Consider the following 19,053-nt stretch of genomic DNA (forward strand, 5'->3'; position numbering starts at 1 on the left):
TTGCTTAAGCATGCTTGCAACACTATTGAAACCTGCTGAGTGGGACAAACAGTTTTTTTTTTTTGCATATCGACCACAACAGAGGTGCAGTAACACAATATTAAAGGAAAACCTATGCCTTGAGGCACTACAGAAAGTATTTTACTTCAAGAGGATAGAAAAAAATCATGTTACATGTTTAATTCCATCTTTGTTGTCTTCTCAGGTTTAGACCTCCCCCAACCCCTTCAGCAGCTGAGCTGAAACTGAAGCGGAAGAAAGCCTTGAAGTTAAAACGACGGCACACAGACGTGAGTTAATGAGCACAGAGGATGATGGCAGAATAGAGTTATCTTTCTTGAAACAATTTCTCAGTATTATTATATACAAAGCATATAATACTAGTGGGACAGCTTATAAAGCAATAAAGAGGCTTTTTATTTAGACAGTATTTATCTATAATGGGTATATTAAAGTGACCATACTTTGTATTTATCCTGTTGTTTATATCAATTCTAAGGTGTGGATACTTTTGCTGTTTGATACTAACCTCACCTACACAGAACTTTGATCCACACCCCGTCACTTTCTGTCTGATCCCTACTCCTTCCTTAATTCTAGGACTCACACCACAGCAGTAGCGAGTTATACTCAGACGAGGAGGAGAGCGATCTCGAGTTCAGACGAATGTCTGAGGACCTCTCAGGAGGATTGCGCAAACAGTTGAAGGTGTCTAGAAAGTAGAAATCTAAATAACATATTATATATATATATATATACACATAGGTTACACTCCTAGAAATGGACAGCAGTATTCTGTGTGTATCATATCACTTTTCATGAAAGAAAATACAGTGTACTGATATATGTAACATCTCACTCTTGTTTAATGTTCTTTAAAAGAAAGGAAAAAATCACTGTGATAATATTGTGTTAATGTGTACACCATATCATTACTATACCATCACCCATATAAAGTGTACCAGTGAAATGTTTATCACAAATAGATCTTCAGAACTATAGGCTTCTTTTTTGATCAGAAAATGATAACCCTGGTTAACCTATTGCTGCAGGGTTTGTTTTGAAAAACTAATTTATGCCATAATTACTAACTGGGTCAGCTAGTAACCTGTTACTTTCCCTTTAACAATCTGGGTCCGCTAGTAACCTGTTACTTTCCTTTTAACAATTTTACGCCAGTTGCACTTTTTAATTTTTATTCTTTACATATTAATACATATACATGTATGCATATCTTGGGTTGATATTATGCTTACTCTGCAGTGTAAGTGCATCACATTAAAAAAGCAATCAATTAATTTCGTCGAAAAAATTAATCATCAAAAAGTTTTTTAAGTAATAGTTTTTTGTTGTAGGGTCTGTGGATCATTGAAAAAAAACAAAGACTATTCATTAATTTGTATCATATTGAGAGGAAATCTGAGATTTATTGTTATAAATGTTTTTACGTCATGTACATGTATTGATTGTGAAGTGCACTCACACCTACAGATTATATCATCTAGTGTTCAGCAGGATTGATTTTCAAATCACATCACACGACATGATGAAGGATTAAAACATGGTTCTGTTTGTTGCCAGGCAGACTTTATTTTATTCTCTCTTTCTATCTTTCTTTCACTCTTTCATTCATTCTCAAATTACACAGAAATAATTAATTTCTGTAAAATCTATATACAAATAGAAATACACCTTGTATTTAAGTTAAACACCTAAGATGACCAAAATTTTCCTGTGGCATTTCTTTTTACCGCAATTCTGTTTCAGATTACGATCACAACAAATAATTTTATGATGATCTCTAGTGTGTGCCTGTATGTGATGACAATATTTTTTTCTTCTCTTTCAGTCTGCTATCAGCGATGAATGCTTTACTCTGAGATTTGTGGATGTAGACGAGGTAGAAGTAGTGGCAGCTGTTCGCGGCATCAGTTTAAGGTACATCACTCCGTCAGCTGGTTGTGGTACTACACGATTTATATCACTATAAAACGATTAATTTTTATGGTACATGCATGTAAGTTTGAAAAAAAAATTGTCATTTTGCGGGATCACCTATACCTCAGGAATCAATAAAAAGTTGTTACTGTATTATTTTATGTCATTCATGGTTCAGATGGGGTACATGTATAGAAATGGACATTGCACAAAATCAATAATTACTTATCCACAGCAAAACATTTTACAGATTTATGGATAATTTTTTTCCAATACGATATGTAATGAGTACCAACAAGCCATAAAAGCCAGCAAAAATGACTTTTTATCATGATTAAATATTTTTTTGCAGATTTCTTTTATAATACTGAAAATGGTAAACTTATAAAACTACATGCATAAATGGTAGGTTTTTTACCCTACACTGACAGTGTATTCATTATCAAACTTTTTTTAATATTTTTAGAGTAATTTCAGTACTTATTTCTAATTGTAGAGCGTCCATTCAGCCCATTTTGGAGAGGCGTGGCATGGACATCCACAGGGTCAATGTATTTGTGGAGGCCTCCAACACCCCCCTACCCCTGGACTGTGAGTGCTTCCTGTTGGGAGGGAACACCCTTAATATCAAAGGTGAGAAAAAATATGTTAACCAAAAAACTCCAGACAAAGTACTGGAATGAAGGTTGAGAGATACACTTAAATTTTTTTTTTTTAAAGAATTCATTAAATACATGCCTGTTAATTAGTTGAAGTCTGAAGAAATTCACTAAATTGGTTGACAGAAGTTAATTCTTACCCAATTAGTGGTCACCATATATGCAATAATGTACTTATAGCCATGAACAAAGATTGATTTGATTGTAATATTTCAAACAGTGTGTAAAGAAATAATGTATGTATTCCCAATATTAAAGGTCATAATACTTGACAGGTAAAAGTTGAATGCTCTGACCCCTATACACTGAATTAAATAGACCATATGATGATATAAACCTATATCTTCCAGATAAATACCACCAAAAAACCCATTAGAACACAAATCACTTTGTTGTGTAGATATATGGAAATGTAGGGAGTCTAGGGACTGGGTTGAAGGACAAAGTAAGGCCATAAAAAGATAGTTGTTTAGTGGATCAGAGAGTCCAGTATTTTGGTTGTTTCTGGGGGCTATGGTTAACGATGATTGATATGCAACTGACCAGCCCCTGTTACTGACCCTACGACATGTCTGATCTAAGATATCTCTGCTCCGTGGGCAATCGCATGATCAATAAAGGCATTTATTGTAGTTATTGAATACACAAAGCTATTGTAATTTAATTTAGTCACAGACAATAGCATTAATATTGATATATCCAGTCGTAGTAGAAGAGGAATGAATAGATTGAATAACGTAACGCAGCAGGTATCCGGGGACCCAGGCTGGTGGGCGTAAGGTTGAGAGTGTGTAGCGTATAATTATAGATTATGACAGATATATGATAACTTTGACAGACTGTGTATGAACAAATAAAGACCTAAATGAATATTTTCTAGGATTCTGGCTGATATTTACTTAGTAATTTTATATGTGGAGCTATTGTGAGTTTTATGAAGCCACCTGAATGCGATCCTCTAGGGAATATTATACCTGATAGTTTGTTTTATTGCACAGGTCTATCTATTTTGATGATCTATTTGTTCTCAAAAATTCCAATTTTCCACACATGGATTCCTGTGTCTCTTCTCTGTTTTTCTGTCTGCCAATCATGGAGGAAAATGTATTTTACATACAGTTACATGTATTACCAATAGTCCTACTATATATAGCTTGCAGAGGTCTTATACATGTATAACTGTGGAAAAAATAGCAATGTCTGAGTCAGTTCTGAGCTTGTAACAATTACTAGTACAAGTCCCAACATTATATTGATATACATTTCCAACTTTATGTTACCTTATTTAACAAATTACCATCAGCATGGATATATAAGTATATCAGGTTGTCCCTTCTTCAAGTTCACTGGGCTATGATAGACAGTATTACATCAGAGTGTGGGGTAATTATCTGACCGATCACTACATCTTAATGACCTCATTCACTGATCTGGTTTGTCTCAGGAAAAAAGGTCCCCCTTAAGGGCAAATAATATAAACACAACTGTATAAAACACAACTGTATTTCTTGACAATCATTGAGTGTACATTGTAATATTAGAAGTACATTGAGTATGTGCATTTGAGAAGGGATTTCTGTAGTAAATGTGTAAATCAGTTAGAAAACCATATTGTCACCCTAAGTTTGTGTCCAAACATGGTTGCAGAGTATGAACCTAAAGGTAAATTTTTCATACCTCTCTCTCTCTCTCTCTCTTTCTCTCTCTCTCTCTCTCTCTCTCTCTCTCTCTCTCTCTCTCTCGTCACACATTTTGAGAACTAGAGTATTTTTTTTTATTTTATGTAAGTGTCTCATTATTTCCAATATGTTTACACCTTGACCCAAATTTGCATGTTGCACTGAAAAATATAGTATCACTATAAAAGTCTATAATTGTCATTTGGGGCTCATCTCATTTTTTTTTAACAGGTTTTGTCATGGTGTTGCCATTTCTGTCATTTTGGGTTAAATATTCTGATTAAAGTAAATAGTGATGTGTTTAATCAGAAGTCTTGGTAAACATTATGCTTTATTCCAAATGCATTCACTGACATCTTTTGTATGTTCTGTTTGCAAATGAAAATAAGGAAAAACGATATACCAATACGTTTAAATTGCAGTTTGCATAAGAAGCTATTCTGAATGAACCAGAAGACATGTGGCAGACAAATTAAACATCATACTTTTGTGTATTTGATTCATAAGACAAGCCATAAATAACTGTCAAGCAGCATAAAAAATAAATGCCATAGGTGTGAGCTGAACACCTTCTGTTGACAGTTCTGTAATGGCATGGTCCCCAGGCTCTGGTGCTAGTCATTGTTTGTGTGTTCCTCAGTCCGTTGTCAAAGATAACTATCTGTTTTCACTTTTGTTCCATGCTAAGCAAATGTAGATTTTTATTTTCAACTTGATCAAGGGTCTAGTGGTAAATATCTGTTAAATGAGGGGTAAAGGTCCACATTTTACCTTAATTTATTTTGTGTCTCAGTCTGCTTTGTGACTTATCTGAGGATCTGATGTATGTAGACTTACCTGAGTCAGCAAGTTGTAGCCCAGAAAGAATGCTGAGTGAAATTGAATAAACTTACAAGTAAAAACAACAGATGGCTGAATGGTCACCAGACATTACCTTTTCACAGTTACATCGAAGTGCTCTAGACCATGTTGCCAACCAATTGGTCTGAGATATCAAAGATTAACATTAAGCCTGAAGCCTTGGGGTCCAAGGACTATTGATGAAACTCTGAAGCATTGCTGGGACCTGGAACATAAGTTAACTGGAGAACTAGATACAAATAGAAATCCTAGTATTTGGTTGAAAAAGCTATTCATACCATTTGGATGTAGGTGGTTTCAGCTGTGCAGTAGAGTGAATTTACCTTTAGAAAAGTTCTTTGCTCTTTTCCACAGAGGTGCTGATCAATATTCAGAATGGTGAATACATCAATTCCTTGTGGTTTACCGTGCTATGGAAATTTTCTGTAATTATACACAGGGCTTATGATACTCTGACACCTGATTTGGCCAAATTCCTCAAAGACATAAACTCTTGTTGTCCATCTCAGAATTGCCTTTGTTTTTGAGAAATTTTGAGGAAACCTACTAGATGATCTGTGTTTAGTTACCTTGTCAGCATGGACTATTAAAGCTTGGAGACAGATTGACTGAAATGGAAATTTTTCAAGAGAAAAAGACAGGAGTGAAAGTTTTGTGTAATTTTTTTGGTGTGGTGCTCCTTTTGTAGACTCATACATTCCGAACTACCTTGATTAAAGACTGATTGTGCTGAAACAGAAGGGTATAGTCACCCATTGCAAATGTTTCTTATCTGTAAATTTCAGTCAGAAATCTGATATTACAACAAAAGCCTGATGTGTGTGCATTTGAAAATATTTTTATACCATGGTTTAACATAGTTCAATGGTCTTCAGGAACACCATGTCAAACTATTCAAGTGCAGGGTATAGATCTATTTCATTGATTTGTGAAATATAACAGACAAATCCTGTCGCTTGAAAAAAAGAAACCGAGATTTAATTCAAGTTTTGGAGGTCATTCTCCTTCCCTTTCAAGGATTAAAGATTGACACCGATCATTTTAATTTCCAAAGATGGATCAGCTCTTTCATACTTAAAATCTTGTCTAGTGAGGGATTTCATCAAACCTTCTTGGTATTACTTACAGCTTAACTTCTAGGCTCCCAGTAAATACTAACTTTTCACGAAAAGTGTGCGATGATGGCTGCTGCGTCTGTGTGACAGTGATTTATCTCACCTACTCTCTCGCAAGTTGAAGGGACATGGAACTGCTAATGAGGTCTAATGTAGTCTATTTCAAGAAGATTTAAGATGGATTTAGCACGTCAGAGTTTCATCCAGCAAGCTGGCAGACACTTTCACAAACGCCATGTGTCATGCCCAGGTAAGATCAGGATCAGTTTTCCTGCAATGGCTTTTCATGCATCAACAGAATAAATGGGGGTAGGGTAAGTGGGGTGTTCAATGAGTATGACATTTTTTTATGATGAAGCAAAACAAATTAGTTATATGATTTGTATTAATCTCTCTCAAAACCTAATTTTTGTAAAGCCTTTATTGAACCTATCAAACCCTATGAAACAAAATCACAGTATCTGAGGTAGGAAGGGATTTGTGTATTTGCAGTAACATAACCACTTAGCTTAGCAAGCGGCTTGCATGCTGCCAGTGCAACAAATGTTAGTCTAGAATGGAATTGGCATGAAGTCTACATGCAGTCAGTTCCACCTCACACCCTTCTTGCTCTTTGACTGGTCTGTTTAACACCCTAACAATGATAGCTAGCTATCAAATCTGCATTGCAGAAAAGAGCTAAATTAATTTGTCCGCTAGAATTGAGAATTTCCTGGAAAGCAATGCTCAAAATGATCTAGAATAATAGATTTAGTAACTGATTAATGTCATTAAGGTATCATCCAGCTAAAACAGCAGAAAATCGGCTAAACAAGTTGCAGGAATAAATGCACTTGTAATAATCAAACAAAGGGAAGAGTCGATCATTGTAATGAGTATCTTTCACACCATTTGCATATAGTATGGACAGTTCCAAATATTGATAATGCAAGTATCATAATCTAAACCATACTGATTAAGTTGGCTTTAAAACCTGTTTCTTCATGAGGAAAAAAATTGCAAAGAGGATGAATTTGGAAGTCTACCAGAAATAAGAAATGGGATGATTTGTTGGTCTCCATGAGAATTATGAGGACAAAGGTTTTTATTATGTCAGTTGTTAAAGACAAGGAAGGCTTCAGTTCTCTATAAGTGAGAGTTTGACTATGACTCAAGCTCTTTAGTATACCGGTAGTATATAAGATCTGTAGAGACTGCTGCCTGCTTTGTATTGATCTGCGATTGTCTAGTGTGATGTACTATCCAGATCATGGTGTTTGACTAAATCTGGACTCCTACCTTTTGATGTTTGGTTCATGAGTGAAATTTTGAGTCCTTTAGGGAAGCTTAATTGGACTGATTAATTGGAACTCGCCCACTCACTCTACCTCTGCAGCGATTGGCTTCTACTGCAGAAACTTCCAAGTTAATCTATTATCACTGTATGTAGTGTGTGTTTTCAGCAGATTTTCAGTAGCAGTTCCGATTTTGACTAGTTCTATCCTATACCAGTACACAGTTAAAGGGAGCTGATAATTGATTTAGCATTGTATAGGATCACCTTCTGCTAATACATTTTGTCAACAGAATTGTGCAAATAATGACAAATTCTTTTGCGCCCAGGAACAAAGTTCTGTAGGTCAGCCATTATTCTTTGATTATTCTTGTTGTGTTAAAGTCAATTTTACGGGTCGACTACTCTGATCATGGGCTTTGACGAACTATTTTTGAACAGGTATTGAATGTTCCGAGGTACTCTGGTGATCTTTTACAGTTTGCTCCTCATATTGCATGTGTTCGAAGCCAAATGAAATATTTAAAGTCATACGTACAGAAGGATTTTTATTATCAGCACACTTGATTGAAATGTATATAAGTAAATCTGTTTGATAGATATAATGATCTTTATGATAAGGAACACATTTAAAACAGTGGAAATATATAGGAATGTGAAGACATGAGGTGCATGTATTTCAATATGGAGGAACCATAATTGTATTGAAAAAAAATTTCATAATAACGGATTACTTTATGGAGAAAAAGATGAATACATCGTCAAAGCAAAGAAGAAGATCCAGAGCAAGTCGCAAATCTGAGTCGGATTTATTCAGACCAACTTATTTTGCTAATGTTGCGGAGGAGCTATTTGGTTGGAAAGGTAATATTGCCACAACAATCTTTTATTTTCTCAATCTCCTCTGCAAAATGCTTTACTCTAATTACTTCTAGTGCTTTGGCTATGTTTTGCTTATCAACTATTTTCCATTGTAAAAGCTATAGGAAAATTGATTAAAAAGTTACCCTGATCGTTATAAAATGGACAAATTGCTTTTAAGGCCATGAAGAATGTTGAATTTCCATCAATATTTTTTCCCTCACATAACTGTTTAGTTTGTTTTAGAATCTTGCTATTGACTGTTAATTTTTCTATGTAAAGAATTCATTCATCAGAACATAAATTCATTTGAGATTTAGATATTCCAAAAACAACTTTTCTCTAGTTTCACTTAGTGTTGCTTTGTTGAATCAGGGCTACTCTAAATTGAATTGTTATATTTTTATTTAACTGAGTTTGTAACAGTTTAAAAACCTTTTAAAAAAATATAGGCCATTTTTACAAAGTTACTTCAATCAATAAACAGGTGATAAATTTTCCACATTTTCACAGGTAGTATTGTTTATAATAACTCTACTGTGAAGTTAATAAGATAAATAATTCTTTTGGAATGAACAGCAAAAATCTTTAACTTTTAAAAGGACGAAAATCATTCAATAAGAAGGACTTTGGTCATTGTTATGATTACAAGCAAGGCATTTGAAAGGTGTCAAGGTGTGCACAAGATAAAAACTAAGATAAGGTCCATTGGGGGCAGTATAAATTGAGTGTTCCCCGAAAACGTGTGCCAGGAGATAATAAAGAAAAAATCAGGCAATTTGTTCTGTCAAAGAGTCTTACCTTGTTCAATTTAACTGGGTCTGAGAAAGCACATAAATTAGATTTTGAAGGGAATGTTCCCCTATTCACAGTTCAAAATGGCCCTAATTTGACAGGACTTAAGAATTTGTCTTCCTGATTAGGCCTTAAGATCAAGAATTTGAAATAGCCTTTTTATTGTATAATTATATTTGCACTTTAACAAGATGTGTATTTGAACTTAAAGGATAGAGCGAGTCATATATCTTAATTATGCTTTCCCTTGCCCTGCAGTAGATTGAGATCTCTGGAGTTACATGTAGAATCCTGTCTTTTATAAGTGTACATGTACCTGTTCCTGAATATGTCACTAGATATGTTACTCGTATTGATTGGAGTGAATTTGTCCCAGAAGATTTTATCTTTGTACACTTGTCTGATAACTTTTCCTTCAAGAAGCGATGTGTACTTATGTTCTTTCCCAAAAAGATGTTACCTGTAGGCAATGGTATGTTCAAAGAAATAATCTCTCATCAGATTGATTCTGGCAAGAAGATGAATTTTCATTGATATTTCAGAGTCTCATCATGCAATGTTAAGTCAAACTTGATGGTCGCATCTGTGCGTGTTAATGAATGATGAAATGGCATTGATCTTGTCTAATAATTCAGTTGAATAAGACATGCCTTAATATTGCAATATGTAGGACAGATCAATCAGCTGAATAAGGTATACTTATTTTGAGATTCTTTTACCTTTTCCATGAAGGATATGATTAACACAGTCTAAAAGTTTGCCCCATGCCTGCCATTAAAGATGTTTTGTGAAATTCCTTTGACATATGATGGAGCAATACTGCAATTATTATTAAATTATCTCAAGGTTAGGTTTATGTGCATGTGTTCTTCATATTAAGTTTTCTTGATATCAACAAGAACTGGTATACAACAAATTATCATGAAATTATAATGTCATGTACAATACTTTTTTAAAATGAAAACTAAGAGTTTGTTCACTTGCATTGGGTTAGATCCTATGGATGTTCGATACACATGCTTATGTTTCATCAGTAAAGTCCTAACCTAACCATAGGATGACTGAAGGTAAAATGTCAGACTATCAACAAAAGTAAGCTTAGTGACACCTAGGGCTGGGACGATACTGTACTTAGCCGATTCGGTACATATCATGATACATGAGATGCGATACGATACGTATCACGATACATTGCAACTGAATGAAAACATGATTAAGGGTTAAAAATTTATTCAATCTGTTGATGTATTACCGCATGTCAAAAGTTATTTTGATATATTTAAAGTGAGCGTTGCACAATTTACAAATTACTTTAGTCTCATATACACTACTTTTTCATAAACAAGTAATCCAAAAGTTGTCCACACTCCAGATTTAGCTTCCTAACAGTTTTGACAACTTTACGAGGTTTTCCGCCATCTTTGTACTTTCATATTAGGCGCGCGGACTAAAAATAGCCGATATATGAAGCTTGGATATTTTTTGAAAATAAAAAAAAGTTCGCTTAGGTATCGTTGTATTAATGGTAAATGTATCGATCCAAATATCGTCAAAATAAATACTGTGATGCATCGGTGGATCGTCCCATCCCTAGTGACACCAAAGAAGGACGCAAATGCTTGCATTTTAGTCGATTTATAGTATTGGAGCTTGATTATACCTGTTAAATGTTTTGTTTTGAACTTTTTCATTACTGACATGCATAAAAGACATGTATCAGAGGAGGTGAAATGAAAGTCAATATGGCTACAAATTGCTGCAAGAACTATTTCCTTTGCTTTCTTTCCAGCATTTAATTCAAATCAAAGTGCAATGAACATCATTCTTTAAACATAAGAAGAAACATGAAACGTTCATGTAAGGTGTGTTTTTTTTATTGTGGAATGGTCTCCAAATAGTGCTGAAAAGGAGGGTCTCTTAGAGAGGGGACTATGCTACACAAACTGGTAGCACATGGTTTAGTTAACCTTCAGCGATTGCATTAATAACCTGTGGGCCTGCTGATAAGAGACCAGTATAGGGCCAGCATTCCTTCATTGTGTGTGCCCAGACATCCTCTAATTACCAAGTTATGCCAGCCCTATTGGCCTGATGTGTTACCCAGTTGAGACAACCACCCATTGCCCTTCTAAAAAACCGTTAGAGAAAATGGAGATAAAATACAGTGATTTTTTAAAACTGGATTATCAAAAAGCTATTAGCTTAAAACATTCTACTAGGAAGCCAAAAAATCAAGAGTCTGAAAAAAAAAAATCAGAACTTTTTTGTGTAACCTTAGACTTGCTTCCTACTTCATTGATTAGGAAGTAAATGATCGCAATGTTTAGTTATATCTGCCAGGGAGATCAAATGATAAGATGTGTGAAAAACACCTCAATGTACTCAAATCCTCTTTTGACATTTTATTTTATGTGAAGTCAATACCAATGCGGTTTTTCCCAACAACATATGTGACTTATACTACAATCATCTTCACCTTTTTCAATCTACCGTAACAGCTGTTGCTAAGCTTGTTCGGACTATACACTTTCCAAAAAATTCACTGTGTGGCCACAGCATTTGATGTTGTTAAGTTAAGCATTTCAGAAGGTTGAAACAATTTTGACAAATACCTTTCAAGTGTTTGGGGGGTCGTGGTAATGCGACAAGTGACCTTGTTAGAATACTATAATACAGCCTGCTTATAGCATCATAAGCAGTTTACAACAAAGATTATCAGCTTTGCTAGAAATTTAAAAGGAATGAAATTAAATTAGAATATTTTAGGTCCAGCTTTAAAGACTGGGCTGAAAATTTGGTATGTAGTTGTCAAACAAACATAGGGCTTTGTAGGTAAACTGTGGTCAGTGTTTGGCGATAAGAAACGATTCGCGGGGGATTACTGGTCAATCGCAGGTGGGGTGGAGGTGCTGAGGACCCTTTGTGGCGATTGACAGGCGACCCTGAAAGTGATCAAAAACCACGGTGTGGTCATAGTGTTATCACACCATTAGAGAATGTGCTGAGTTTAGTCGATCTTAGTTTTGCATTGGGACCCCACTGTGATGGAAAGCCAGTATTAAAAGGGGGATTTCAATCAGTCATTGAGAAAAAAGTAAATTAGGAGCCATTAACTTGTGAAGTGCTTTCTGAGTGAAGAGTAGGAGGATAGACATCATTGTGTGTACAGGTCATATTTGTCTTTTTATCTGAGTATACCCAATGATGGATGGCTGTTTATTAAAGTTGTAAAGGCTTTTTGACTGCCATGAATATATTGACATTGCAAGTTGCCCCCTTGATTTCATATAGACTTCAATATGAAGATTTAATGTTGGCAATGCAGTCTTGTGGAAGCCATAAGCTTTTTTTCCTCAATTGAAATGGAACTGTGAAAAAAGCCTTTTGATCCATTGATATTCCAAACTTGGATAAAAGTGTTGATGATTGGAAGTATTCAGCATGATGAGATCTGTTGTTAGACTTGGAACATAAAAACTTGCAATGTTTGGAAATTAATAGATAGGTGCTGTGACCTTGAACTCATATCTGTTTACTGAATAATTGGAAGCACAAAAGTTAATTCACATGGATAAAACATTTGAGATTAATGTTTAACATTTCAGTTTTGTGCATGCCTCCCCACTGAGAGAAGATCCTCTATTTTAAAATGAGCACATGTGGAGGATTTGTGTACACCTCTGCAAATTTTTAAAATTTATTGATGTTGGATATTTTGGTTTTTAAATCCCCCCTCCCCTCTTTGTTGATCTGCTCTCCCTCTCTCTGTGTGTAGTTTTGGATGAAGGTGATTTGTGTAGGCTGCGTACATTGAGGAGTACATGCTTCAAGATCGAGTTGTCACCTTAATATGATAAGGCTATTTAGATATGGAGACTTTGCATTTACCTGAACAAATCATGTTCAGAATACCTATGCCTGTTGATCATTGTGAGACGAATACACATAACACTCCATATCAAAATGTTTGCAGAATTTGAGTGTTGACAACCTTGCTTTAAAAAAGAGGATTTAATTTTTTTCCTAAACTGTGAAAATGGCATTTGGATTCCGTCGAAGATCGGTTTGTGGTAAGAATGAGATTATATTTTTTGTTGGAATTGAAGATTAAGATTGAAACCAACTGAGCAAACACAAACAGGATTAAAGGTGGTCCTGGTTTACTTTCACTTGTTGCGCAGGATAATATTGACTGATCTTATACCCATTAGCACACCCTGAGACCATGTATTATTTTGTTTAAAAGTGAGGAGCCAACAATATTTACTTCTATCTCCACCCAACTCCCCGAAATGTTAAACTGACCCTCTCTCTCTCTCTCTCTCTCTCTCTCTCTCTCTCTCTCTCTCTCTCTCAAATCATGCAGATGATCAATTTACCCAATTTTTGCTCATGCAAATTGAATACCCACTATCTGCTAACCTGTAGTATAAAATTGAGGACTGTAGAACCTTTAGAATATCAATTTTTAAAAAGCTATTCTTTGTATACCTTGACCATATCTATTCAACTAGATTGCCTATATATACCTGTTCAGAGGGCTAATCATATACATTGTCATTTCCAATAAAAAGTGTATGTATTGTAAAAATTCAGCCAAGAAAAGCATATAAAACTCCAGCTGGGCATTGTGTGCTGAAAAGTTGTTTGTCAGGAAAGACCTCGGATAAAAATATGTACAATTTTTATTGATCTAATTCATTCCTGAGTCAGCATTTTCTATGGGAAAATTGAGATAGGCTCGAATCAGTCAGTTGGCATCCATACTACTGCTTTGATTTAGCTCTCTCTGCCTCTTGATGTTTTTTTTTATCCCGAGGTTCTTATATAATAACAGGAAAATCAGATGCAATACTGATTAATGTAACTGAAATATCTTATCCGAATTTTCTGTGTACTGTTTTTACAATAAAACCTTTACAGATGTGAAAAATTAAACAGGTATTGCGTTTATTTTAAATTGATCCAGACGATGCCAATGAATTATGTAACTTTTGTTAGTTTTATAGCTTCTATTGGAAAGTAATTATCCAAATGGATGAAATAAAAATAGCTTTAATGATTTTAGGTGTTTGCATGAAACACAATATTAATTTCATGTCCAGGATTCACTTTCTTACTGATGTATCTGAAATGGATACATGATACAGTCAAAACTGTTATCTCAAACTACAGTAAAACACGGTTATAACGAAGTGCCAGGGACGGGCGATTTTACTTCGTTATAAGCGTAATTCTTTATATCCGTCAAGTTTACAACTTGTAATACAGTCATGGGGAATAAATATCACTTCGCTGTAAGCGTCAATTCATTATAAGCGTGTTCGCTATAACCGTGTTTTACTGTAGATGGGACTGTTTAAGATATCTTGGATAAAATGCTTAAAGAATAACTGGTTGGGACTTACAAATCACTCTGACATATCCATTGTATTTGAGATATCATTGCTCGAGATATTGAAGTCCAACTGCATATGAATTAGAAATGTTAGAAAATTAGTATTTGAAGTTAATCTAGATATTGTTGCAAGTACCGGTAAATTGGATTCAAATCAAGACAACTTGACCAAACAATTGAACAGATTGAAGAATATTGTAAAATAATTACAGAACAATTGATATTGATGATCAGTAAATATTTTCAGGGAAATCTTTGCATTGTATGTGCTAAAATTAGCATTATTAAATTTGCATCGTTTTTTATCAGGCCAAAAGGACCTGCTATGTGGTAGCATATGGACTTGTATTCACATATCTGCACCTTTAGTTATTTGTATAATTTTTATCAAACTAAATTTTATATAGTATCTATTGATTTCTTTTTTTTTTATAGAAAAGGACTTTGAAGGTGGCTCAGGCAAATCAAGGCCCAGCAGTGGAACAAAGAATAGCAAGAAGAACTCAGGGGTGTGTAACTCTGTCTTAAATTACCTCCCTTTAGGTTCTTTTTATTTTATTTTGATTTGATTTTTTTTCTATCCTGTTTTATGGTTTGAGTTCTTATTTTTCATACTGGTTTGGACTACCTTTAAGCCACATATTTAAAGGTTTCATTTACCTGTAATTTTTTTTTGGGGGGGGGGGGGGGGATGGGGGTAGGTAGTTTCCCAGCTTGTATTTTAATGGATGATATTTGGTTTTATTTAATTCATTTAAACAGCATGATAAATTTAATGAAATGATACCTATCATTATTCTGACATCCATTTTTAGTAATAATTTAGTAATAAGTATAACCTGGCAATCGAAGTATTTTGTGTAATTTGTACCTGCAGGATCCTCCGAAGGATCCATCACTATAAATGAGAGATTGCAGCTGTGATCCCCCACAGGTGTCAATGAAAAGATTATAAAGAAAAAATTAAAAAGATCTTATATATAAATCCTTCCAGCAAGATTATAGATAAAGTGCTTCTGATCTCGAATTTAAGTTTTTTTCATAATTAATACTACCTACTGGTATAGCAGTAATTAATGTAGTTGATATCAGACGGATCAAGTTTTTTGTTTTTCTCTGTTTTTTTTTTTAGCAATGGTTTATTATTGATGAACGAGGAACAGTTCATTCTCATTTCTTAGATTTACATGTTGCTTCAAACTTCTACATCTTAATCACAAATCTATGAATAAAATTTTCAAATCTGCTTTATCAAATTATTTAAACAAAGAAAATCTAACCATCAAATTTGTGTAATGTAAAATTTTGATTTGAAATATTTAGAAATTAGTATAAAAGGTGTTAATAAAATTACGAAACAAAACTGAAATGAAAATTAAAATGATATGATTTACCTGCATTCTTGTAGAGAAGGGACTCCATTTTGAGGGTAAATGATGTGTACAAGAAACGGGTCTAGTATTCACATTGTATTAAGTTGTCAACGTGTTTAGGTGGTTGTACATATAGTAAAATAATGTTGTACCTGGGTGTCCATGTAATTAATTAATGAACAGGTTGTGGCCAAACAAACAGAAACATTTTCTGCAGGAATTAAAGTTATAGACTGTATTTTGTTATCAGGTTTAGTCGTTAACCTTTTAGTTCTAACTACCTAATTTGATCAGTTTAGGTTTAATCATCCATGTACCTTTGTTAGTATTTTCTTTTCCTTTTTTTTTTTTTTTACCTATGGGTGAAGCATGTCTTATCCTGCACCCAAGGCGCATGAGCAGCTGCATGTTGGTTTGTTTGTCTGTAATTCTAGCACCTTAATATGAATGCATGTTAATAAGCCTAGGCCTGATGAAGAAAAACATGGAATTTTTTTTCCAGTTGATAGCATGAGGCTCTTATATAAGTTAAAGCCCCTTTATCTGATTTTAATTAGTTTTTTTTTTTTAAATCATAAAACTTTCTTTTTCTTTCTCTATTTTTAATTCTATTGCTAGATTTTTTTTACATGGGTTTCTATTTTGCCACCATTTTTATTCATCTTTTGATTTTCATTAATTTTTATCTTGATATTTGGCTCATTTGTTTAAATGAAAAAAAAAATTGTAACTTTGAATATCTACAGTTTGTCTAAAGACTAAAGCACATTCCAGTAAATTTGAAAACTGTTATTTCTTCTTTAAAAAAAATTGAAAAGAAAAAATGCAGTGGAGATATAATAACACATGCACTAATGCATCTAAAGCTTTAAAGAACCCTGCAGAGGTGGCACCTTTGTGGCACTAACATTAAATACTGTAACGGACTGATGCCAAGTGATGCTGTATGTGTCCTAAGCCTAATACTTATATTTATATCATGTCTATGTCGATTTCTTGCTCAATGTTATGTGTTTCCTTGGTTACCATACAGATGGGACGACGTGAATCTCTGTTCGGGCGTGTGCCACCTGTGGTCGAAGTACCGTCGGTAAAACAACGTAGAAATTCCCTGTCTATCCCGTTTTTTTCACACCCCACACCCAAACAGGGTGAAGGGCCAAAGTTGCTTGACGATAATCTGCCCGTAAGTTTGGTTGTCATGGTAATGCATGTCACCTTGACAACAAGTTGTCAACTCCATTGCATCAGATTGATTATCTCTTTATATACAATATATGGAATATATATCTTGTATATCTGCTTTTATCTCCAATATTTATTATTTCCATTGGCCACAGAGAGTTATCTATCTTTCCACATTTTGAAATATTTTATTCATCGTACTACGTGTATTCCCTGGCATAGAAAATCAGCAATATGTTTAGCTATAGCTCACCTTTTTTAACATGGACTTCTATTATATTAGTAAAAGTATTTGAAACAGATATATCACAGAATAATTTTAAAGATTTTTTTTTTTTGGAAAGATGACATGATATGCATGCATGTAAAAAAAATCAGGCGGTTAAAAACTGCATGGTCAAAACATGGCTCTTATATGTCCCTGATTCAGCTTATTTATTCACATGAATCCATTTTTGATTTATTAATACATGTAGTTAATTATGGATGAATCATCAATCATCTGAGAGAAAAAAATGCACCATCATATCTTCTATTGAACCAAATTCATTTGCTATTGAATTTTTTATCATTTATTTTTGTCCATTCTTTGAATATCTTGTTTTCGTATGGAAATCTGCATCCATCATTTCTTTTTTTTATTCCACTTTATAATAAATATTTAATTTCTATGCCATAAATAAATGTTTGAGGGTGGAACAACCCAATTAACATTATAAAATATTAAAGTGATAGGTAGTAGGTATGCTTATTGGGACTTTTTTAAATGAATGATGCCATAATTTATCTTTTTTATGGAGGTATGGGGCTTTGGTGTTGTAATATATTTCTATATCTAGTCAGTCTGATGCAATGTGCTTCTTTTCATGTGTTCAAGCAATTTCTTGCATGTTGTCATTGGACAATCTTTTTACCTGTCATGCATTGCGCTGCACCCTATGCTTAACAGCAGCATTCTCTGTCACTATGCTGCTTCTGCGCTTCACTGGCAATGCTTCATGCTTTGGCTTGGCTTATACATGTCTGCACTTTATTCTAACGCATTGTATATCAGAGCTATTAATCCGTCTAACAATTACAGATAAGACATGTCTAGAGCTAGGTATCTGTAACAGAGATGGGGAGGGGAGAGGGTTTTATCATGTTATTATTTGTACAGATCAATTTTTTTTAAGATGAGGAGGAAATCATTTATCATTAATTCATGTTATAAAATGACAAGGGGGATCAATTGATTACAAAATAAAAAAAACAAAAACAAGAGAGATTGATGCACCTCTAAAAATTTGTTTGTTTTCTTTTCTCAACTACCTGATGAAAAAATACTGTAATACAAGATTATTTCTTATGATCTTAGCATGTACCGTCTTTCTTTTTGAGTAAAATTGTTGAAGCTTAAGTTTAAAGATGTTTTTTCTATCTTATAAAATTGATTTTCAAGTAAGATTTGAATGTGAGGTTTTTGGAACACATTTTTTGAGTTGCTCAGAAGGACTGCATTTTATAACTTGAATCATTATCTTCATACTCCAAATGATAAGATTTCAACAACTTATTGTACTGGGTAATTAGGTCCTCAATTTCATATGTTTCATATAACAATTAGCATGATTAGGTAATTCATTGTTAATGAAATGTTACTAGGTTTGTAGAAATAGAATTCACTTCAATGAACTAACAAAACAAAATGTTTTTATTGTTGGAAACCTTTGTTTTCAACCTTTGATCATGGATACCAAAAACAAACCAGAGAATTCATATCATTGAGTTTACGAAATACTGGTATAGATATTATGTACATAAAATAACCCTATAACTAAATTACATATTTTATCGTATGTAATAATGTAATTATGTAATACTGTAATAGTATCAACAAATTTGTATTCAATATATACATGAACTGTTGTATATAC

General features: G+C 33.9%; 1 protein-coding gene across 14 annotated transcripts in view; it reads left to right on the forward strand.

Annotated features, from left to right (window-relative positions):
• Positions 1 to 19,053, forward strand: part of LOC105329757 (pleckstrin homology domain-containing family G member 5) — a 60,103-nt gene that overhangs the window by 21,515 nt on the left and 19,535 nt on the right. For 8 of the 14 annotated variants that reach the window (XM_034481474.2, XM_034481476.2, XM_034481473.2 and 5 more), the window contains exons 5-11: positions 206 to 290; positions 601 to 708; positions 1,850 to 1,938; positions 2,435 to 2,571; positions 15,015 to 15,088; positions 15,988 to 16,008; positions 16,986 to 17,138. In XM_034481474.2, the coding sequence (XP_034337365.2) occupies positions 206 to 290; positions 601 to 708; positions 1,850 to 1,938; positions 2,435 to 2,571; positions 15,015 to 15,088; positions 15,988 to 16,008; positions 16,986 to 17,138 (667 nt within the window). The remainder of the gene's footprint in view (positions 1 to 205; positions 291 to 600; positions 709 to 1,849; positions 1,939 to 2,434; positions 2,572 to 15,014; positions 15,089 to 15,987; positions 16,009 to 16,985; positions 17,139 to 19,053) is intronic. The other 6 variants (XM_066079688.1, XM_034481468.2, XM_066079689.1 and 3 more) reach the window with 6 other exon arrangements.

This window comes from Magallana gigas, chromosome 3 (genome assembly GCF_963853765.1).
Source record: "Magallana gigas chromosome 3, xbMagGiga1.1, whole genome shotgun sequence".
Taxonomy (NCBI): Eukaryota; Metazoa; Mollusca; class Bivalvia; order Ostreida; family Ostreidae; genus Magallana; species Magallana gigas.